This window comes from Plectropomus leopardus, chromosome 23 (assembly GCF_026936395.1).
Source record: "Plectropomus leopardus strain MGB_pleo_1.0 chromosome 23, ASM2693639v1, whole genome shotgun sequence".
Taxonomy (NCBI): domain Eukaryota; kingdom Metazoa; phylum Chordata; class Actinopteri; order Perciformes; family Serranidae; genus Plectropomus; species Plectropomus leopardus.
Genome location: NC_142198.1, coordinates 9,213,972 through 9,239,244, shown reverse-complemented (window position 1 = coordinate 9,239,244; position 25,273 = coordinate 9,213,972). Strand labels below are relative to the sequence as shown.

Sequence of the window (25,273 nt, the reverse complement as noted above, 5' to 3'; positions counted from 1 at the left end):
TACTTTATTCTAGAGTCCAGATGGTGGTTTGTGTCAGATTTGAAGAAACCCCCTCAAGGCCCTCTTGAGATATCGCGTTCACAAGAATGAGATGGACGCAAGGTCTCAGTGACCTTGACCTTTGACCACCAAAATCTAATCAATTCCCTTTAAGTCTAAGAAAATGTTTGTGCCAAATTTGTTCACAACAAATGGGTTGGACAGATGGACGGACTGACAGCCAACCCAAAAACATAATGGCTCCGGCAACAGCTATTGCCACCAAGGAGCCATAAAAATATTACAAGAAGATCTTGATTTTTTTTTAAATAAATTGTGACATGCTTAATTAAAGGATGGGAAAAATTTGGTGGAGTTAAAAGCCACACTTTATCTGTAGCAGGAAGAGGAAATGAGTACCTTTCTCCTATTCACACAGCAGACACATGATGATAAAATCAGACAGGAAAGAATAACAACACTCAGTAAATGTTTGGTTTGGCTTGAGAGGATTGGAATAAGAGTAGGTGATGAAAAGATGCTCATTCACATTTTTCACTGAGTCCCATTCAAATAAAAAGTTTACTTCTCTTCTGATTCTAACTTCTACTCCTTTTTTGTGTTTTTGCATTCCTTATGGTTCAATTTTCTTCTCCAGCATCACCCAACCTATTTCTTTCCTCCATTCCCCTGTCCTCCCCCTCCCTCTCTGCCTCCCCCTTCACTTCGTCACAGCAGATTTCCAGCCGTTTAATCCTGATTATGGCTTCAAAGTCCCAGTTGACACCAAGCAGCTCGAACTTACTGTGTGTGAACATGTGCGCATTCGGCAGCGAGATGCCGATTCTGGCTATAAGCACATCTGCCTTGTGTCTGTCGTTTTGAGCTGTTAGACATTGTGCTCGTGTCGTTTTAGCGGGTGTGCGTGTTTGCTTCGCGATAGCGGCGTCTTAAGCTGGAGTGGCAGTTTTAGAGGGTAAGTCATGTTTGTGTGAATATACTTGCATGTGTGAGATTGTTTTTCACCATTAAACAGCTGTTTTCTGAGCGATTGTTTGTGCAATGCATATATGTGTTGTAGTGAACAACTTGGCACTTTGCGGCTGCATACTCCGTGCTCTGTCAGCTTAAGAATTTGCCTTTCTTCTCGTTTTATCTCCTTTGGACTCTTTGTGTTCTTTTATCACCTGCCAAAACCTTTTTGCCTGGGGTCGTAAAACTCACTCTTGTTGTTACATCTTCTAAGAGCACAATATTATTGCAATTTTAAGGTTGAACAAAAATGAAAATTAAGTTTTGCTAAGAAGTCAGTATATTTATTCTTATGGGAGGACTCTTTACTGCTATAAAATAAATCTTTACATTAGACTGTCCTCCCTAAAACATGGCCGTTTATACTGTCTCTGCAAGCAGGTCATTATTAGCTATATATATGTTTACTGTTAGGCTCTAGTGGCCATAGTCATTATCATAGGAGCAAAGAACAAAGTCAGTTGATGTAGTATAAAGAGCAACAATAGTTTGTTTAGGGAAGAGGTCAGGGTGGACTGATGGTTTAACAAACACAGGAATTAAACCCAGGAGACGGCTGTCTGTGTCATGTAAGCAACTCAACTTATGCAACAAATGTACTTAATTTAAGCTAAACAATAATGTTTCTGAGTCATTGGCAAACAACCTATTCTGTTGTTTTGGTATGGGGGAGTGAAACTTTACATAGAGGAAGGGAGGGGGTAATCTAATGGAAATCAGTGCTAAAGTTAGTGCGCTAAGCTGACCAACTAACTTTTACAGTAAAATACAAGCTCAACAGTACGATTGGTCTTCTGATATGTTCAACACTGTAAAGGGAAACACAGCTTACATTGCTGAAAGTACATCAATGGAGTGAATGAAAAATTCATTCATATGGGCTGACATGAACAAGGTAGACAACAATAACTTAAAAAAAAGGAGGCATCTTGTATCAATGTTTGTAGGTTACAGGACCATGTATGAAGTACTCCAATCAATATTGCACTATGGCAGTTGACGTGCATCTTCTTGCGAGCCAGCTCTCAGATGTCAGTCAACTAATGCAATGTGAAACTCTCACCCACAGGCTTGAAAGTTAGACACTGTCTCCACAAATATGTTCAAAAAAGACTTTATCCTCTTTTCAAAATAGTAAAAACTTCCTATTTCCTTACTCAAAGAGTGAGGAGAATTCAAATTTAAAATAAAAAGGGGGTTGACAACATAACATAATGCAAACACCCATATATCTAACAAAATCCTAAAGAATGTTAACTTGATAAAATGCTCTTATATTATATGGTATGTTTTGAAGCTGTAGTTGGCTTATAAAGTATAATTTATGTATTTTGTATAAGCCAATACATACACTGGATTACATTGTAAGGTGTTTCCTTTACCATGTTCATCCCTGTAGAGAACATAGAGGCATGAATAAACAACAAGGACACCTTTCAACACAAAGACACAATCTGTCTGTTCCCAAGTGTTTACAGTTGTTTAAAGTGATGAAGCTGAAAATGGGCACCAGAGAAAAAACAGGTCATTTGTTGTTAAGGAATGGGAAACTGCTTATTAAAATTAATAATGAAAGAGAATTTTTTATATTTATTTATACTACAGTGCATCTATTCAACGTTGGGTAGTCATGCAGTATATAAACATGTCAGTGCAGGATGAAAAGCTGAGACTTTTAATGAGTGTATCTGAAATTTTAATGCCTTTACGGCCTTAAATTTAGGCAATTTACATCAGACTTTGTTGGTCTCCGCAGACTTTTTAGGAGTCAGCCTGCCTCCCTGCTCACACCTCTAAACAAGTGGTAAACAAGTGTGCCTGTCATTTCTCTGTTTTTATTCCTGTCCTTTTCATTTTCCATCAGTGTCAACCTTTTTTTCCTCTACCCAGCTTCTTCTTCTCACATCTTTGTCTTTTTGCATTTTCTTTTCATTGCCAACACCTCTGTATTGCCTCTCTTTCTACTCATCCCACCGACGATCAAAAAAACACACAGCCTCTCTTATTTATTGTCTTTCACCAGTTTGATTAGCATGTTCTTGATCTTTTATTTAATTTCCTTGAAATAAGGCCTTTCCAGGATTTCAGTAAACACAATGCATGCACTCACCACACACACACACACACACACACACACACACACACACAGATAATTACAAGACTGTTAGTGTGATTAAGTACCGTGCAAGTGGTTGTTAGAGGTGTGAAATGAAGAAGAGATAGACAGATAACCCAGGCCTCCAGAGACACATATTAGTGTGTCATTTTGTGTGAGACGGTGTGTTTATGTGACAAGTGTGTCTGTTAGTGTGTGTTGTCAGAGTATGTCTAAACCTTTTATTCCTCCCACTGATAAGTCAGAGATGAGATGGATTTCCCGTCTCTCCTAGCTTTGCAAATGCTGAGTGAATGATCTTGGATCAGTGCTTCTGCCTACTCTTGCCTCTGAACATGATGCAAAGGTCAGATGAGGCGAACTCTGCATCAGAAGGAAGAAGGGTTCATCCTGTTACTACCTTAACTATGATATTTCTGCAACTACAGTGATGAGACTGGCTATGAGGCAAGAAAACAAAGCAAACCAATACGTCCATTGCGGTGAAGTGCATTTTAGTAGTTGTAGGTGTTCTACACCTTGAGTAGAAACAAATACCACCGTCATTTATCTGTTTTTTTTCTGGTCATGTGGCACCAATTTAGTACCTGTGTCTCTCTACTGATTAGACTGTCCGGTTTTAGGAAAAACACCAACTTTATAGAAGTGAAATACTTCTTTAGTGGTCTGATAAAACACAGCTTCTTTAGGAGAAGCACAGATGTGCATGTTGCTTTTAAAGACCTTGAAAAGTCATTTGTAATGCAGTGGCCACTAAAACAAATGGCTCTCGTTTGATGTTTACCACTCTGCACAATTGACCTCAACACACAACATTTTCTTCCTTTCTCTAATGTTCATGAGAAGAAAATAAGAGGCAAAGAAGAAAAGCTGTGATTTATTACGTATGCACAAATCACTGACTTATTTGTACTCATAAAAAATGTTATATTTACATTTGAGCTTAATTAGGATGTAAATTATGGAGTCCTCGGTGCTTGGATACAATGATAACTGTTGCTTATTTGACTACTTATAACAATTTATTAATATTTACAACAGCTATAAAACAAGCTAACTTCAGGGATACTAAAAACAGACAGCAGGTATGAAAAATGGAGATCAAGATCAAAAAACAAACACATGTAACAAAGTCAGTGAACTGTTAAGGGGAAGCCCGGGGATCTGAAAACAAAAGATATACATGAGAGAACTAGAAGACAACTTGACTCATGAAGGGAGACAGAGGTCAAACAGGTGAAGAGGAGGGAGAGCTTGACAGAGGAGAAAAAAAAGGAAGGTCAGTTATTTTTTGGCAGGTAGATACAGAAATGAATATTTTTGATACAAGAGTTGTTCCTACCTCTATCAAACATTAAACAGTGCTGCTTTAGGCTGCAGGGATTGTGCAATAGTTTCATGATGTTTTATCAGGGGGGTGTGGGCAATCTGTGTTACGTGCAATGTATGTGCAAATTGGATTCTGTGCAATTCACTGTTGTAATGGTACAGCTGGTGCTGTTTTTTCATATGTAGTTTGTTTTATTGTAATTGTGAAGGCATTTATGGGCGCAGCATTTGAGTCTAACACAAAATTTCCTATGGGGACAAAAAAAAAATTTGTATTGCATCATATCAGTGTTTCTAGCTCTACCTTTAAGTATCACGTTAATGTTCCAGATACATCAATAGAGGCATTTCAAAAAAAAAAAGGACAGACTGTAACAGTTCTATTGGTATAATAAAATAATAACACAAAAATAACAACTCTACAGTGTAATGAACTGCACTGAAACAGACTTCTTGGTGGAGACGTAACTTTAGACATAAAGGCACAGGTACTGGGAAATGGAGTACCTTGCCCAAGGGACATGTTCACGAGTGTCCAGCGGTCACAGGTTAACACACAGACATTTTGAAACCAGGCAAATAAAAAGTGGCGACAAACATCCAAGCTGAGGATGGATTACTGCTGTCCTAATATACCAAACATAGCTGTGTTAATACTACACTATCTTAACTGCCAAAAAATGAGGGAAAAACTGAATGCTTAATGTCACTGTAATAAAAAGATATGTGAGTTGATTTATTTCTATCATTATTTCCCCACAGTGAATGACCAGCGCCGCTGATAACTGCACAGTGTGGCCATTTGAATCCCCAGTAGCCCAGATTCCTGATCTACAAGGAAAAGCAGCACACTCGCACTGTTTTTCACATGAATTACAGCTGTATGTACATATTTTACATGTGTTTTTTCGTGCAATACTAATTCAAAATATTTGTGAATCATAAATTGAATTGTGATAAAAAAAAAAACAGAAGCAGATAAAATACAAGTGCAGAGGAGTAAACAATAAGGACGAGGAGGAAGAGAGAGAGCGCAAACTACAGGTAGCGATCAAGGAGTTGAGGATGAAGAGATTTTATTTTTTGAAATGTAGATTTTATCTATTCAGCAGGAAGCAGCACGACAGCACAATAAGGAGACTTTCCTCAATAAAATATACTCATCTCTATGCAGAGATAGTGTGACCTGGTCCAAAAGATGGAGCAAAATCCATGTGGCCATTGAGTAATGATGCTGCAGTGCTAAGTCATCAAAGATATTTTTCTTTCATTGAAATAAAGAGAGGTGACAAGAGGTCAAGTATGCAGCGATCTCAAGATGGAAGCTAGTCTCTGATCTAGCAGGCTATCCCAAAGCGAATCATTGCAGATTCTTCAAAGAGCCTCTCTAGATGGGAATCACCAAAAACTGCCCTCATGCTGGTGGGGTTCAACAACCTCAGGTCACATCAAACTCTCCGACTCTTACAGATGAGGTGTAGAGATAAACAGCGATGAAACCACACTGCCTAAAGCAAAGCCCCCGGTGTCGCAAAAATGACTTCTAAAGAAACTGTTAAGAGTCTCACATACACACACTTAAAAATCCAAGTATCTCAGTTTTGTTGAGGTCTCCGACAAACTGAGAGCATCGTAGCTAACCTGCCACCATGGTTTTGTCACTTATTCATTTTATGTTGTCTCTCTTTTGCCATCTCTTTCTATTGGGCTCTATCTTTGCATCACTGATCTCTCTCCCTCTCTCCCTCTCTCTCTGTCACACACACACACACGCACACACACACACACACACACTCTGAGTTCCGGGAATCAACGTGAACCATCTGATGCTCTGCAGCAGAGGAGTTATGTGTCTGCTCCGGAGCTCATTAGTTATTCAGTCATTAGTTGGTTTCACATGACAAACCATCAACCTGTGTGATGAGCAATCTGCACAGGACAGATGCTCCCGGATACTTGCACTGACATAAAGCACTGGTACAATTTAGTGTGTGTAATATTTAGAGAGGAGACAGCGGTCCTCATGTGCTTGATCAAGAGCTGGTACCTTTCCCCCTGGGGCAGATTTAAATAATACAACCCTTTCACTTGTTTTAAAGGATGAGTCCTTGATTTTAAACTAAGGTAAATGAAAAAAAGACTTTAAAATTCTAGCCAGCAATTTTGTTTGTTGAAATGACAATTTTATCAGCTCCAGCAAGGCACTCTGTGGCTGAATTCTTAATGTTTTCTTAAACATGCTCTTGATGGCTACATACATTTAACTGACAGGTTGCCATGGTAGCTTCTTGACAATAACGAGGAAGTAATTCCCTAAGGCATACCCTGCGATTTTGTCTATTCTTTTTTAATTAGACCGTGATTTACAAAATGAACATCATGCTGTATTAAAGAAGAACTGGAACTTGGAAGAGTCATTGTCCTCTCGACTTTTTATACAATTAGACTTCTTTTCACAACCAGAGTAGATTTAAAGCACATCCACAAAGGCTTCACTTTTCAGACCCGAAAGCAACGTCCCCTTTTTTTAATGCAATTTATTATCACTACCATAGGCAGTAAGCTAGCAAGGCATGCTTACCATTGCAACTTTTGTTACAGACAATTTAGCTCGTGCTCTGATGAAGGCCTGGAAGACTGAAATCTCAGCATAAAGTTAAGCATTGCATACATTTTTTTTACTTTCAATTTGTACTGTAATGTTTCCACCACTTTGCCAAGATTAACCTGGGTGGAGCGGTGGTTGTCCTGCATTAGTTGGAAATGCTGAAAAAAAATTAAACACCAACATTTCCTTCTTAACTGTTGGCTATCCCTCTTACTATAGCCCCAAACATTACTTCAGCATGCCTAGTTACAGTAGCTAAGTGATAGCATGAGGGATTTAGCAAATAGTCAGTTAAGGTAGGCAGATACAAATGTATTTCTGAAAAGCACTGCGCTTTGTTTTAATTGTAGTCTTCATGTTTTTTTAGTACAGATTTAATTTGTGTAATGCATTGCCACATGTCAGACAGATCAGTTAAAACAACTTGTTTTGTTTGTGTTATCACTTTAAAGAAAACTCAGTCAGACATCCACACTCAATCTTCAACACGTCTCCTAAATTTAACCTGCAATGTGCTGTGCAGGCACAAACACGACAGCCACAGGTGTACTGGCCTCTATGGGCTGGACCACCTTCCTTGTCGTTTTACGTTATACTCTTTCCATCTTGACTGCCCTTTTGCTGTTTCCCCACGCTCCTCTATCCATCTATATTTACCCTCCTGCCTCATGTCCTGTCGCTTTCCTGTCCATCACTCTCCCCCCCTCTCTCTCTCTTTTGCTGCTGGATGCGTGACATTTTACTGCTTAACACACACATGGCTCATCCTTCCCACATACACACTCACAAAAGTGCTGATGGACACGCACACACATGCACACGTATAGAGAATCAGGAGATAAACAGAGCTTTCTGAAATGCCAAACATAATTCCACATAACAGAGGAGAGCAGCATGTTGCCAAGTGTAAACCAAATAATTCAAACTTTGGTTGATGCATCCTGTTTTTTTACTGGAATTTAAAGGTTAAACTACACTTAACATGCTGAGGAACTAACATGACTATAGGGACAACAAATCTCAAAGACAAGCAAAGTCTATCTCAGATTTACTGAAGCCAAATTTTCTTCAGTGGGATAAAGAAAAAAGAAAAGCCTTGGAGTTATGAGGATGTCAGCCTGCAGCGTCATATCTCTGTGAGCAGACCAAAGCATTAATAGGCCTTGGATTTGTTGCCAACACTCTGTTGCTATTGGAATGTCACCAGTAAGACACCACTCTCCAAGGCCACTGCTCACAAACACACAAACAAGGAAACGTTGAACAACAGTTCTTGTTTTAGACGTTTTCATGGGTCACCCTCGGAGTGTACTTATGTGGCAGACACATGGGTCCTCAAGACTCAATTTAGCCAAATGTGTTTGCTCATTTTTTACACAGGATATCAGCTGAATGGAATTAATTAGCCTCTAGGACAGATAACACTCTGGGAATTGAGGAATGACTCACTGAATGACGTAGGGTGCCCGCACCAAACTGACATCACATCTCAAGCTATTGAATTCAGCAAAAAAAGTTTTTTCTTTAAACTGCAAAGAGCAAAATACCTTGAGTGACTGACATATTTGACATACCATTAGTTCATCTCAAAATTGCACAATCAGTTTCTCAGGAACCAAAGTCCATGTGTTACATGTGGGTGTAGTGAAATAGCTGGTAAGATCTGAGCTTCTAATGTGTGTTAGGATGCATAATGTGTTTCTTATGCTGATAATTAAGGATTTAATGCAACATAATGAAAAAGGGCAAAGATGAGGAAGGTGGGTGGATATACTAAAGTATGTTTACCAGCTAACAATGCATCACGAATGTGTATTTGCCCATCACTAAAGAGTTTGGCTCAAATATACCTTGCAAGGACAACACATCAGGACGATTCTGAAATTACTAAAATTTAAAAAACTGGGGAAAATGTAAACCCTGTCATAATCAGGGACTCAAGGAGAGTGGAGAAGAGAGTCTACGTCAAAGTGCAAAAAAAGAGTCTGTGCTTGCTTTGATCAGAATGTCATTGTCTGTGAGACAATTTGTTGGCAAGGACACTGGATTTTTTTTAAACTCTAGGATGTTAAACTTATGCAGCCCACTCTAAATAACTGATAGACTTTAAATTTAGTGGTGTCAGAAAAATAGAGCAAGCACCCAGTTTTGTCCAAATTTCAAGTCTTTGAAAACAGCACAGTCTCAGTCTGCCACCATCAGTCTCAAGAGAAACAAATTTAATTCAAGACAGTTCCTTGCATCAATGCACTGTTCTCTGTTGGTGTCAAAGAGGTACAAAGCTTTTGTATTAGTTTGCTGGTGCAGAATAGAAAGTATTCTACTCCGAGTCTGATGAGCACTTGCATCAAGGTAGTTTGTCAAACACTGTCTTCATTGGCCGTATTGTTTTTCCTATTTTTACGCTGAGAAACTGCTTCTGTCATAGGGTCTAATGATTTCAATTGCAGCCAGTGTTTACAGAACCCGCAGCTATGAGGACAGAGGACAGTGTCTACAAGCTCATCAAGTCTTGGCTAACATCAAACACTTTCTCACTTTCAGAAGGGAAAATTCATCTATTAAATCTGTGTTGATAGTTTGTAAAGTGCACTCTAAGTTAAATGAGAAATTAGAGTTGAGAAGACCAATTTGACTTGCAATTTCACCTCATCATGACTAATTCAAAACAGACTGAAGAATCACTATAACTGAGCTGACAGAGAAATTCAGTTCTGCCAGTTACAGCAGTTCCTTCATTCTCATGGACCCAATTTTAATCCCACTTCAGGAAAGAAATCCAACATGCAAACATTATGCACATTCATCCATTCATTCATTTATTAATCTAAATGATATGATAATGAATGCCTTGATGTTGTCCTCTGCAAACTATTAAAGCTGCAATTACAGTTTACATCTATGTCTGTCCGTGACTGTTGACAATGATTCAAACATTGCTGAAAAGAAGCTGCATATCTGAACATCATACACATCTTCAACCTGGCAGCACAAAAGATCTACAAATTCAGCACAGTTTCAAAATACACCCAGGATAAGTCTCATCTATTCACTTTCTGAAGATATGTCTCCCCTTCTGTTGCTGAGCAATGGCATTGAATCATGTCCAGAAAAGTGTATTTGAAGAACGTTATGATGTCATAGTTACGATTACCTTTGACCTTCTGTATACATAATGCCATCACTTCATCATATTGTTCTGTTCTGTTCTGTAGCTAGCTACATGTTTTGTGAGATCACAGTGAACTTTTACCACCAAGTTCTAATCAGTGGCATCCAAGGGCACGTTTGTGCCAAATTTGAGGAAATTCCCTCAAGGCCTTCCTTGACTTTCACAAGGATAAGATATAGTATGTGAGGTCACACTGACCTTTGACCAACATAATCTTATTCAGCATCATTGAGTAAAAGTGGATTATTTTCCAAATTTGAGGATGCACCTTTAAGGCATTCTTGAGATATAGTGTTTGAGAATGAGACGAATGCAAGGTCAAAGTGACCTTGACATTTGACAACCAAAATGTAATCAGTTCATCATCGAGTCTCAGTGGACATTTGTGCTTAATATGAAAGAAAAAAAAATCCCTCAAGGCCTTGTTAAGATATCACGTTCACAAGAATGGAACGCAAAGACAACCCAAAAGCATAAAAGCATGGACATAAGGCTATCCCCTGCATAGAGGTATAAAAATGTATGTATAACCTACATATACACCCACACACACGTGGGTGTGGGTGTATATATATATATATATATATATATATATATACACACCTCGACTATCTTCACAAATTGTAACATAGCTGGTCAAACAAGAGAGCACACAAGTGAAGAAACAGTTACTATGGTGTGAAGTTACACCTCTAAATGAATTCACAATAGCCACTGCTGACATTCACTCTCAGCTCATTTACACTCTAATTGTGGCACAACAGAAGTAGGACATAAGGTGTTTTTCTTTAATTGTGGCTGTGACACTTTGCTGAATGATTTACAAAGAAAGTGTTTTAAAAAGTCATCAATGGAATTTCAGCTTTGAATAAGACTTTACAGACAGTTAATGGTTGGAATGTTTCTTTTCACTAAGCTACTAGAAAAATGTAACATTAAAACATTTATTTGCCTTTTCGGCTCTACAGCCTTGCTGCACAGTAAAATAGTAACGACCCTTAACTGCTTAGACGATGTGGTCACCTTGATAACTGAATATGCTTGCTTCACCTTGAATTAATGAGCTTCATTTTCTACATTTAAGAGTTTTTGTTGACATTGCTGCGGTTTTTTGTTGTTTGATTAACAGCTTCAACATCTTTTACCTCAGGATTTTGGTCAATGAAAGCATGTTATGAGCTCCCTACACATTTGTTACTTCAGACCCATCCAAACGACAAATTCATCATTGTTAAATGCAAATTCAAGATTCAAATGTGCAAATGACTTGTGTGTTAAGTAGAAGAGAGCAGAGATCAAAAGAGCCATCTACTGTCAATCCTGTGCTTCTGTCTTGACTAAGTAAACGATTAACTGGTTTATAAATTGTCAACTGTCAAAGTCGAAGAAGCGGCAAAGATTCCTTCTTCAGAGGTTTCAACACTGTAACTTTCATCAGGCTGATGAAGATACAAAATATACAGCTTATTTAACAATGTATGATATTTCATCATCATGTTGACAAAATTTTTTTAAACTAGAAGCACACATACTAAATAAACCAAATCTGATCTTTGCACAGTGCAGACTATGGTAAGTTTTGTCTGTTTAATGGTACAACATTAATGTCATAAATCAACACCTGAATTTATTAAACATGCCATGCTAGAAACAAAAGTTAGCCAGTCAAAATGTGCAGACATGCGATGTGGTTCATGGCATCTTGAGTTTATATGACTACTACATGGGGATTAGAATTGAGAACTGGTTCCAGTTGAGATCTGGTTTCAGATTTGCTTTTTTTTAAATACTTATCAATGTTTTTCTGACAGTTGCACACTGTATGCTGAAACATCTTTCTATATCGCATGGACTTAAATTACAGAAATGCCATGGTGTCTGACACTTTGAGCACAAGTGCCACTCCTTCCAGAGCGACGGGCGCAGCTGTGACTGAGGGTAAATATCCCGTCATTACATTAGCACCACTCAAGCAGGCATTCTCTCACATAGCTCACTGTGTTCACACTCAGAAATAGTCAAACTGTTGTGTTGATGCTGAAAATTGATTGGGAATCAATAAGAATCGATAAAGAATCATACTGATAAGCAGAATCGATAATGGCACAGGTATCAATAAATTCTTATCAATTCCAATCCCTACTGGTACATGAATAACTTGTGCAGGTCATTATTTAGAAATAGCCCCACCCTCCAAGTCTGCTAACACTGTTTTATGCTGATTCCACTGCTGTGTCTTATCAACAGTTTGCACCTGCTGATACACAATCTCCCTAAAACTAAAGGCCTCTGTCTTATTGCAGTTTTAGCACAAGTATGTTTTTAGTCTAAAAGCCAAAAAAGAAAGATTATATTGAGCATGCAATCACTACACACAGATGTAAGAAGAGTCCAAGAGGCCTGAAGCACCTCTTCACAGTAACGTGTTGTACTCTGAAGCTGATTCAGTATATGGAGACCTTTAAAAGCTGTCCTTTTCTCACTCTTTCAGTTTTGCACTGCATCACACTATGATCAATGCTGAACTGGCTTAAATGGTTTCTTATGAATCCATTTTCAGCAGACCAATACAGTAAAAGCCATCACATTTACATCTCTGCTGCCATCTCTCCTCATGTCAGACATTCAGGGTTTATGACAATTGCCTATTTTCCAGCTTGACGACACAGCATTTCAACATTTATCCACAGAGATTTCCATCAGCTCAGGAGGTCATCACTTTCTCACCCCACAGGAAATAATGAGAACTTTAAATGCAAACAAAAGTTGCACACAGAGCACCAGCACAGTCAAGCACACATTGCCGAATGTCCTACCTTGACCCCTCTCACTCTGAACTCGGCCAGGGCTCGGCTCATCTTGGAAGCTGCCGTCTGCAGGTCCTTCCCACTGGCAATGACTTTCACCAACAGGGAGTCATAGTGGGGTGAAATAACAGCACCCTGAAAGGCCGAGGCACTGTCCAGGCGGATGCCCATGCCTTCACCGCTTCGGAAGACCTGGCAGGGACACAACAGAGGAGCAGACAGTTAAGAACTTCATCCAGTGTAACAGAAAATGTCTTCAACTGCTTAGAAATATAAGAAGGGGAATACAGATGAACTGCAAAAACAAATGGATACTGAAACTTCGTCTTACTTAAGATTCTGCAGAGAAAGTCTGCAAATTGCAATGACTAATTGTTCATTAACACAGAGTAAATATAATCTGGAGGTAGAGCAGTGTACAAATATATCAAGAACATATACAGTGTTCCAGAGGATTTTATTAAGGTAGATTCTGCTGCAGTTGGCAAGAAAATACACCTGCACAATTTGTCAATTTAGGATTTAGTGTGTTCATTAAGGCTATTATTGTGTCTCCCTACACGGTCCAGTAATCTCAGTGGATGTCTGTTGGTTTCCTAAACATTTTTGGATATTTTTTTTGTAGGAAATACTAATATTTGTGTTAATTTTCTGCTCTTGTGCTTTTGAAGACAGAATAATGGAACAAGTGATTGCAATCCATGGCTTGAGCTAAATGGATGGTATAAGATTAATTGTGCATGAATAGACCCATCGCTCCAGAGGTCAAATGAGAGGGAGATCAAGTGAATCCTGGTGACTCAAAGCATCAAGGTTAGAATCCAGCCCTGGACTTTGGGACATGTTACTTAGTCTTTCCTCCATGTCACTTGGCACTTGGCCTGGGCGGCATATTGGTATTACTGTATACCAGGGTATTTAGAAATTTAGGTATTTTAAAAATTAGGTAGCACCGCACGCTTATAGGATCATATACCATACCCTGGCCAAATTTCAAAAAGGTATGAAGGTGTTGAATATTACATACCGCCCAAGCCTATCATCCACTTCTCTGAACTGTCAAAATGGTGAACACACCAGAAATCTTATAACTGCCTTAACACCATTCACAGAGTTTGTTAATGGCCTGTTAGTAGATTGCCACATGGACGCAGCAGGAACGCAAAGCATCATACCTGTTAGAAGCCTAAAACTAAGCTGAAATTAACCTGCACTTGGAACGTGATGGCTGAAGGACAAAAGAGAAGAGCAAAATAAGGAAATGAGAGGGGAGAAAACAAGCATGAGATGAGTTAGAAGCGGAAAAGCCGAGACTGTTCCAAACCACTTGGCGAGAGAGCAGAGAGGGAGGAGAGGAGATGTGAAGAGGAGAGGAAGGACTGTCCAACACTACAACATATGGAGCCCCTTGAGGGCTGGAAGAGAGAGATGAGTAGAAATTATAATTATAACAATGTTGTGCCACAGTGATGATATTCTGGTAATATTTTCAGACAATGTAGATGTGCGGAGCTGCCAACATTTATGACCAACAATATTTTTTCATTATCCTTTTGCTTTTAACAACTCATCATTTTATCTAAAGTGATAATTCCCTCATTCTTCAGTGCAATTTAGTTCATCTCCAATGGCTTGAAATTATCAGAAAACTGTATAATTCCCTCCACAAAGCATGTCAGCAGAATGTTGCTGTATGCTGACAAATGGATTACGGAATAGCAGCCAAGGTGAATAAACCAGCCATAACTAGATGTAAAACCATGTTATGTTCCAATGCAACGGTATCTGTCTGAAATACAATAATGGTTAAGCTAGGGGTAAAATGTAGTGAAACAGCAGGGAAGAATCAGATTGCTGTTATAATTCACACACCAATCTGAAACATCTTAAAGGGATAGTTTGGGATATTTGAAGTGAGGTTTGCACAAGGTACTTATCCATAGCCAGTATATTTCAAACAACAGATGTCGGCATGCCCCCAAATTAAAGAAGCCGGCTGGAGTCTGATGTGAAAGCTGAGCATTGTATTGCTGTGGATGGGCTCAGCAACAAAATGTAATTTAGTCATATAAAACCAGTCCCACCAAAAACCCCACTTTAAAAAAATCCAAACAATACCTTTAAAATTTTCATTCATTTCTTTAGTTCATTTGTCTGAGACAATGAAAATAAAAACATTTTAAAAATTACATTAAGCATATGTATTGCATATAGGATTTCTAGCCAAGGCTGATTTGTGAATCCTGTCCCTAGTAAGGTGTTTTTGAAACATTGCGCTGAATGCTAAATGACTGCTATGAGTGGACATTATTTCTTCAGTTTGACTTTAATATTTACAATATGGCTTGCTCATAGAAATATCCTTCACCAAAGAACAGTCTTGATCTTTTTTAACATAAAATGGAGGCCAAGTTTAACAAAATTGCCTACATAAAGCTGGAAATGAATGAGATGCTGAAGCAGAGGAAATTAGTGCCCACGTACACTGCCCCTACACCTGTGCAATATGATGTTTCAAGGCTCAGAGCCCCAATTTCCAGGTTGTGATTTTCAGAAAGCCCAGCACTCCCCTTTGATTTTAAAGGCTTGCGGCTGGTCATCAGCACTTCAAGTGTCACTGAAATAAATTGCAGTGTTCCACACTTGCTCTGTCTGATGTGCATGTGAATGAGTCTGCAAGCTACTCTGCATAGAACGAACCTACAATTGTTTTAAAGTAAAAAATGCAGTAAGGTGTATTTGAGGAACATGAACACAACAGAAAACCCTAAAAGATTGTGATTTGCAATCGCAGTGTATTAGCTAGCAAGATTCAACAGCTGTGCCTTCTGAGGACAGAACAATCTTCTCGTAAATATTCATTGTCACATTTTAGTTTTTCAAAAAAGACTTGAAGCACTCTTGAATGCAACCGCGATCTCCACAGGAGGGCCTTTTCAGACCACTTTCAGGGAAATAAAATACTGTCTGCAAAATTCACACAGTAAGGATAATAACCTTTCCTAAACAAATGAACTGAGATTTCCAAAAAGGAATAATCAAACTTAAACACTAAAATCATTATCATCATTGCATTTAAAACAAGGGCTCTCAATAGATCTGGCATGAGAAAACCGGAAGCAAGGTTATAAAAACAGCATTATAAAAATAAATGGTATGACCACTCAATTTCTCCTTTCTGGAGTTTTCTTCATTGCCCAGAAAGATGGTTTGTAAACTTGAATTCAAGGAAGAAATACTGTTTTTGAGCCATATTTGGCCAACACTGAGGCACTTTGTTTTCTCAGTTGTCTTCAGGCAGTTGCCCACACTCCTCTTCGCAAATGCCCCTGGGAAAATCTACAATCTATTTTCTCTTTCTATTGATTATATCTTTTTTTCTTACCCATTTTAAATATTTTCTCTGTCTGCTGTTAACACTTCAGGCCAAGCGTAGACCAATGCAGCTGTTAGTGTTGACTGCTGTATTCAGGTGACTTAATACAGCACAGTGTTATTTAATATCAAACTGCTACATCCCCAGAGGGGCTATATACAGTAAACGCCCAACGTGGCTCACACTGAAACTGATACCACTCTTAGCTTTTACTCATTCAGTCTATACATCCACACAAGTTGACTGAGCAGCTAATTTTAGCAATACCTCACTGAATCATCACACAGCTGGGGCATTTTGGCAACACTTTTATCCAGAACAACCTGAAGTGATAAAAAGGAAAGGCAGAGGATCAGTGAGAAGCTCACTTCTGTTTCCTGACATCCTGACCTTTTTTGCTGTCTTGCAGTTTGAGTGAAGTTTTTGAGATCATTAGGGCTGCCACACAGCATCTTATTCAGTTTCTCATCCGGGAGCTTTCCAAACTAGGGATGTGTCGAACTTTTGGGTGCCGATCTGTATTGTCCTAAAATTCGCCCGATTGGTGTTCTTGAGACTGTGTTTTTAAAGCCCAACAGGTTGATTGTGCTTGATGCTATCAGTTAGGATAACATGAAACAAACTAACAGTCTAACAGTCAGTAACAGCTGCTGCATGGCTATTCATCCACTTTTATGATGGCATAAAACATACAACAGAGGGCGTACAATTCAAATGTGTTTCTGTGGCAAGGCCAGATGTTTAGTAACAACGGCAACTGCTATGTTGTTCCCTGGCTTGCTATTCTTTTTACGTGTGTAGTTTTTTGGTTTTTTTTACCTACTGTGAGAGTAAGATGGGTTTTCTAATTTGATTGTTCAGGCGGCACATCTGAAGAATTTATCAAGAATTGTAAAGAGTAAAATGCCAAATCACACTGAAAACAAAAAATAATGTAATGAATCGCCTTTTTAATGGCTATTTATAAAAATGAACATATACATACTATGAAGTAGCGAGTCTAACAGAAAAAATACTGGCTAATGCCTGATGAAAACAGTTACTTTCATCAAGTCTCAAGCAGGCTCTTTTGTGTTATTTCTTAGTTTAAGTAATTATTGGAAAACAAGTGATAGTCTTGGTAGTCTGATCACAACAACATTATATTAGTAATTGTGATGAATATGAAGATGAGTTCACAGCTGGACAATTTGATTTGTGCTTTCTACAACTGGCAAAATGTATTTGTGTTTATACGACACTGGATGTCGTATAAACACAAATACATTGAGATTATTTTCTGGATTAATCGATTAGCTGTTTGGTCAATTAAATGTCAGAAAACTGTAAAAATGTCAATCAGTGTTTCCCAATGGCCAAAACAACATCCTCAAATCTCTTGTTTTGTTCACAACCCAAAGACATTCAGTGTGTTGTCATAGAGGGTTAAAGAAACCAAAAGGATTCACATTTAGGGGGCTGAAATCAGAGAATTTTGACTTTTTTTCATAAATTTCTCAAACTGATTAATTGATTATCAAATTAGTTTTGTGATTAATTTAATTATTGTAGCTCTAATGTCAAACAATGAAAAGGAATGCACTGTGGCCATTTGTTTGTAATATTGTGTCCTATCGGAATTTTGTGTGTAAAACAGATTTTATAATGTAGCAATTTGTTGTCAGTTGTATCAGGCTTGGTAGGATCATCTCTAAATACACAAATGACCTTCTACGAGACTCAAGTAAGATTGCAGAGAGTCAGTGAACTGGATCCAGACAAAGACAGTACAATATAGTGAACCCATTTACATAAATACATGCACCGAGGCAGGCAGACATAACCGCATATGCACACAAAAATATCAACACAGACACCTTTTGCCCATAAATATGAGCCGATATTGCTCAAAATCGAATTCCTGACTGTAAGCAATCTTGTCCTGCTCGTGTCAGGAGACTAATCAAACATGCAGCGAGACAGATGTTTGCTGTTACACTTAAGTGCACAAACATATATTATATGGGATATGTAGTTCGACTGGAGCCCACAAAACTAGTGCAGTGGAGCCTCAGTTATTGGAACTACTCAGATGGAGGTTGTTTTGGAGAGAAAAACTAATAAAAAAATCACACTGAAAATTGTATTCCAGAGGGCTTTCACTATGCCCTGCATGGCCTAAAGGTGTATAGTTAAACTGAATCTCACTTGATGTACCATGCAGGAAAATTTCCAACAATTACATCTAATAACCAAAATATATTTCTGCTCACTTTGTGCTCATTAAGTATGTGTGGACGTATTTTCTATATTTACTTTTTGTCTAATGTGTGCTAACGAGGGATGATGCACTTTTATGCGTGTGCCTTTGTGAATATAAAGTACATTAATTTTGGCCTCAGGGCATTTATAGATATATGAGATGAATGGTGCCATGACAACACCCCACAGAGAAGAGGACATGCCTTCATCTCGCACGCTCAACAAGGGCTCGAACCCGAACAGTGCCACTTAAGATCTTGTAGCCAGATCAAGAGAGGAGAGAAAAATACTGAGGAATACTGAAGAGCTGAATGAGAAGCCAAGTACCAAGTTAATAATTGAAGTCAAGGTGTCAGCTTCTTTCAGCCCAGGGCGCTGTCTAACACGAAAACCCCACTTTCTTCTCTCATGCTCTGTCCATGTCATTGACTGTCTCCGTCTTTCCTCCTTTTCTCTCACGCACTCTGGATAGTCGACTAATAATTTAAGCACAGAGGCATTGAAATAGCACTGATTTGGTCCCCTATTGTCCTGCACATGCAACATGCAGATGCGCATTGTCCCCTATTGTACATTTCTTACAGCATCTTGCAAATTTATTGTAAGCCAGTCTTTCTCCATTGGTTCTGCTTCTTATTTATCCGTCACCATCTCACTGTCAAACATCCAGCTTCTAAGAGCTTTAAGTATATCAGTCAAAAAGTCAGTGGTGTATTTCTCTGACATCGTATAAAAAACGTGCTGGTCTGCCACAGGCACATCACAAATCCTCCCTGCCAGCCCGGCTGTTGTAGTCTTAAAGAAAGAAAAAAAATCTCAAATTTCTAAAAACACTTTTCTTTTCAGGAATTCAGATAACCGAGTCGATGTCCCCGCTGATGCCCATGAATTTCAAGGATGTCAAAATGTCTTCTGGATGGGTTTCAGAGGCCCAAGTCATAAAACTTACTGAGTGCGTGGTGGGGAGTGAAAAATCGAAACAAAAAGAAAGATGCCAACAGCATGAAAAGTGGAGTTAGACTGTTTCACTTGACCATGCTGACATATTGTCCTACAAGGGTAATAAGGCATAGAACATTTGTTAAAGAAGAAAATAAAAAGTTAGGGCCCTGTGAGTGTATTGGACTGTTATTTTAGGAAAGAAAAACAGTGTTATTCTTGTGTCCACACCATTTGGACACGTTGCTATCAGTAGCTTGACTAAACCTTTGGGGAGATAACGAGATATGTGAAATATGTGCACATTTGTCACAGTGTCTTGCTATTCATCACTGAGATAAATATCACACTTACTATTGTGAATTATATATGAGCAAGAGAAATGGCTCTCTTGAGCCAAAAGACAAGAATTTCATTCCAACGTATATATTCAAAGAGCTCAACTCTGAAACTGTTTTGATATCATTCATTACTTCCTTTAATTTTTACTGACTATGATATCAGTTTACAACGTACATAAAGAATACATTGTGCCTCATTAAATACACCATTGTTATTGTATAGATATTAACTAGTGCAGCTTCAAGGTGACTGAATTGCTTTGTTGCTCTTAAGTATAGAAAGAAAAAAAGACCTTGGGCTCAGCTACACATTCTGATTATGTTTTATTTATTTAATTTTGTATTAAAATTATAAGTAATAATATCTTTATAAGATTCAAAGCACGTTGGCACAACATATGAACAGTAGCTTCTGATATGCCATTTCTTTTTTTTTTACTTCTTTGTTATCTTTACTTTTTATTATCATAATTTATCTGCATGGCAGGTGCGTCGATGTGTGTGTGGGCAGGCAGTTCTAATGCACTGTTGCCTAAACCTACAGACACCCAATAATGCTTCCTTTTTCTAAACCTAACCTCAGTAACTTAATTCATAGATTAACATACAAACCACTACTTCAGCCTGGTCAGATTTGGACTGGACCAATCAGTTAATATTTAGATGACAAATGACTCACTGCCTCGCCAAACTCAGCAGTATGTTGTAGATATGAAATTGTGGCTGTAAATGTTCCAGTACATTATTGTTTGCTTACTTATTAAAAAAAATAACTTGGAGAAATGGAGAGGTAAAATAAGCTTGATTATGGGTCTTAGGTGGTTTCCAGCATTGACTGAACAAGATCCTTGTTACTTTCAAAACCCATTTAGGAGCTGCAACATGGTAATGGCCCAAATCCTCTGGCTCCTTAAGTGGACCCAAGACCAGATTTCACAGTAAGCTTGCTTTTGTAATAACACTGAAAACTCTCGGACTCTCTCTGAGCCTTTTACCATTAAGTCCATTTCTCTTGCTCTCTATGCCCACTTTACAGACTCCTCCACCAAGCTTCATTTATCCCCCCTCTCCTTCCCTAACCTTTCACCTTCTCATCCATCACTTAGTCCCGCTGCGGCCTATTTTAATTCTGCCTTTTCGCTGTCAGGTTTTGTTTATGAATGGAGTTGAAAGAGAAAGCACACATGTGCTTGAAGCTAATGTATGGAAAGAAACAATGAGACAACACGCACAGTCTGTATGAAGCACAAAGACAGAAAGTGACAGCGATATCTGAGCTCCAACTGATAGCGTACCAATTAGAGAGGCAGAGGAGCAGACAGAGAGGCAGAAGCACGGAGAGGTAAAGAGAGTAATAAAGAGAAAGAGACAGAATAACACAGAGAGATGAGGAGAGGAGAGAATATAAGTGCCATGTTAATATTTGAAGTCGAACTGCGTGGATGAGTCGAGGCAGGGAGAGCCGGTTGTGAGGTGAGAAGAGAGGTGAGGGAAGAAAAGCGAGACAGGGAGGACAGACGCGAGGACGGAAAGAATAAAGTTTGTTTGCTGGTAATTGTTTTTTGGCAAGCAAGACCTGATGCTTCATAACTAAACTAGGGCTTCAAAACTTTATGCTCTCATGCTTTTTTTCAGGGTCTAGGTGTATAACCAGATATAATCTGCATGAGGCCGAAAAACACATCTCACCCTCACGGCTCCTTAACAGCAGTATCAGCCTTAGTAGCAGGAACCCAAAGACAAACAGAAACTCATATTACTGCCTTGTGGTAATATACTTCCAAGCACCAGACAAGTTGCACTTGTAATCTACATCTGTGTCTCTAAAAACATGGATGCTTCACATGGCATCCATGAGTTATGACAATATGTAATGGCCAGAAAAGTATTTTTGCTTCATCATTTCATCCTATCAGATATTTATTGTAATTTTGTCCTAAATAGCGTATGAATTCTTGAGTTATGGCCAAAAACATGTTTTGTGAGGTCCCAGTTACCCTGACTTTTGACCACCAAATTCTAATCAGTTCATCACTGGGCCATGTGGACGTTTGCAGCAAATTTGAGGAAACTCCCTCAAGGCCTTCTTGAGATATTGGGTTCATGAGAATGAGACGGAGGCAAGGTCATAATGACCTTGACCTTTAACTTCCAAATTCTATTAATTTCATTGTTAAGTCCAAGTGAATGTGTGTGTCAGATTTAAAGAAACTCCTTAAAGGTGTTCTTGAGATACTGTTCACCAGTAAGAGACAGACTGGGTCACAGTGACCTTGACCTTTGACCTAGGACCCCCAAAATCTGATGACTTCATTGTTGAATCCAAACATTTCTGCCACATTTAAAGAATTTCCCTCAAGGCGTTCTTGAGACATCACAGTCATGGAAATGAAACAGATGACTGAAAACATATTGCATCCAGCTACAGCTTTAGCCCACACGGAGGCATACAATCCCAATTTCATTAACACTTTTACTCATTTGACACAGAAACTGTTGCAAACTTCATAACTTGGTCACTAGTTTCAGTGACTCAGTCTCCAGAAGCATCTTCCTACTTTTTCCTTCCACGGCTAAATGTGTAAGTGGGTTGACTCCCAAGGAATTTGGTGACAGTTTATAGGCAGCTCCAGAAAAAAAAAATCTGGCCATCTCCATGATTTAATGAATTATGTCCTTCAAAACTGGGTGTCTTGCTGTCTCGGTTGACTAGGATGCTTGTCTGCATCATGTAATTGCAACGTGCTGGATAAAAAATCTGGTCTTGGTATGCTGTCGCAAGCCCCCTAAGCCGGTGTGTTCACTGCTATTTCAATCAGGAAATTGATCCACTTCCTTCCAGATGTGATTAAAAATGCCTCTTCTTTTTTTTTTTAAACACCACATTAAAGCGACTGTCCAAGAAATTAATTTTAGCATTTCATATTATCTGGCCCCAGTGATAGGGAAAACTTCTTTTCAAGTCTGAGAAATCCCTGGATATTTTTGAGTGACAGCCTCTTGTTCTAGAACTTCCAATAGGATAGGTAAGTAATAGAATCCGGGGGGGTCATGGAAATTTGTCATAGTGTGAGGAGAACAAGGGGAAATGTTTGTATGCAGCACAGGGAGTTGACGAAATGGAACAAACCATGAAAATGACTAACAGGCTCATGTCGTAGAAGACCACAGTCTCACACCTCTGCTTTTCACGCTCACACATCTACTCAAAAAATGCACATAAGCAAAACAGACACTTTGAAAACCACTGCAATATTAACTAAATTTCCATGAATGTATGAGAAAGGGAAACTTTGATATTCAGCAAAACTGAATGAGGGATACACACGCTGTGCAGCCCCACTGAAGAGGAAAGAGCTCATATTGCACAAACAATACATGCCTATAATTGCTATATAGCTCATTTTCTTATGGATGGATATGGCAATTACTCTGAATTTGTATAGAAATGTATAGAAATCCACATTGCAGCTTGTGTGAAAAGATTTTTTCCACAAGGACAAAAACTGCAGAATGCCACCTTTCAGAAACCAGTGATTTAGTGTTGATCTTTACTCTTCTCCACTCGAACAAGAGGACTCTACAATGTTGTGAGTCCTTGGGAGTTGTGTGAAGAGAACTGGAATAAGGATTAAATTTGCAGCTATTGAGAATTCACATTACTGAAGCAGCCCACGCACACAAGTGTACTATAGAATCCTCTTATATGCACATGGACTACTGTCCTCAGAGGCCGAGTTTAACTTGTTGGATGTAGTAAATTAGTCATGCAATATCACTGGTTTAGCTCGACTCATGAGACTGTAAAGCCGGCCAATAGATGGGAGACAATGTTGACCATCGACTAGTGTCAGCTCAACAAGAAGATTGCTAGAAATCTGTACATAGTTGAAGTATATGCACATATTTTATGCGTCCATGCTTTTCCACAATGCTTCCTGTTGATCATTTGTCTCTTCCTTTTGGTTTATTTCAGAGACCAAAAGGTCACCCGAGTGATACTATTGGCTCTTAGCAAGGGGAGCCTTACATTGATCGGCTTTTATATTGAACACCAATTACATTGATTGGAGAACTGATGCCTGTAGTGGATCATTTCAGTGACCTCTTCACACTTCACTGTCACACACAAAGGCACAGACATCCAGGCAGTTCCCCCCTTTTCTTTCAAATCATTACTGAGACCACCCCTGTGAATTAACGGCTGCACTGGCCTGGTGGAGAACATCTTCAGCCACCCTGATCAGTGACCATTACGGTGACAGTGAGGCGCACTGGTCTCGCTTTAATTAAAAGTCATTCCCACTCTCACGGGTTGGTTTCCAAAGCTAGAAACAAGTGAGCTGTGACCAATCCAAATTCATTAACAGAGTTAAGTGGAGATTATTTTTTTTTTTAGCTTTAGTGATTTCTGAAAGGACACGACTCCGTTTTCATGTTATTTTAGAGCCTTTTTAGCTTATTCATTTTCCTCTGTTCTAGGCTTCCAGGACATCTATACATGATGCATGTTTTATCAGGAGAAAATGCAGATATTAGTGTTGTTTGGGTTGACCAACAATCTGCAGGACCTGCAGGTCGGTATGATTCAGGTAAGCTTGTTCAAAAATATCAAGGACTGGGGTGGCCTCTGGCTCAGTGAGTACAGTGTTCTTGATTAACACATATGTATCAGGGTCAGGCAGGGCGGATTGGCTCTTATAAAGGGTTGGTGCAGGTTTTTAAAAAAACTCTGACCTGCGCAGCACAGGTGGATATATACAGATGGTCACATAAACATCCAGACTGCAACACCTCAGCAGTGTCGCCCCAGTTTTCACCACCTTTCAGGTTTTGCTCTCTTTATCACATGTGCCTGTATTTGACATGTGCTTGTCCAAAGTTTGCCTGGAAGTCCACAACCATCGCTCAAACACCTGAATCCAAAACACAACCACTCCTCCCCTCTCCTTCCATTTCAATTTTCCTCCTATCCTTTCAATTTCACCTTCATTTCCTGTCTCTGTACAGGCTCTATTTTTTTTTTCATCTCACAAAACCATTATCTACCTCACTCTCCCTTTTCCTCCCGCTCTGTCTGAGTCCCTAGGGTATCCCGGGTTTTATTTATCCTTTCATTCAAGCTGCATTTAAACTCTTTCCTTACCCCCTTCTTTCTTTCCTTGCTCTAAGTGTTTATCTTTCCTTCTGTCCCCCTTCTTTCCTCTCATCATTATCTTTTCTTCTTACATGAGACACACCAGCAGTACAATTACAGGCCAAGGCCCAAAATATATAATAAATATGTGTGCAAGTGTGCGTCCTTCATAACAAAAACATATTCATGACCAAGT

General features: G+C 38.9%; 1 protein-coding gene across 2 annotated transcripts in view; it reads right to left on the bottom strand.

Moving 5' to 3' along the window:
• pcxb (pyruvate carboxylase b) overlaps positions 1-25,273 on the bottom strand; it is a 356,057-nt gene that overhangs the window by 168,956 nt on the left and 161,828 nt on the right. For both annotated transcript variants that reach the window (XM_042512173.2, XM_042512174.2), the window contains exon 12: positions 13,053-13,235. In XM_042512173.2, coding sequence (XP_042368107.1) covers positions 13,053-13,235 — 183 coding nt within the window. The remainder of the gene's footprint in view (positions 1-13,052; positions 13,236-25,273) is intronic.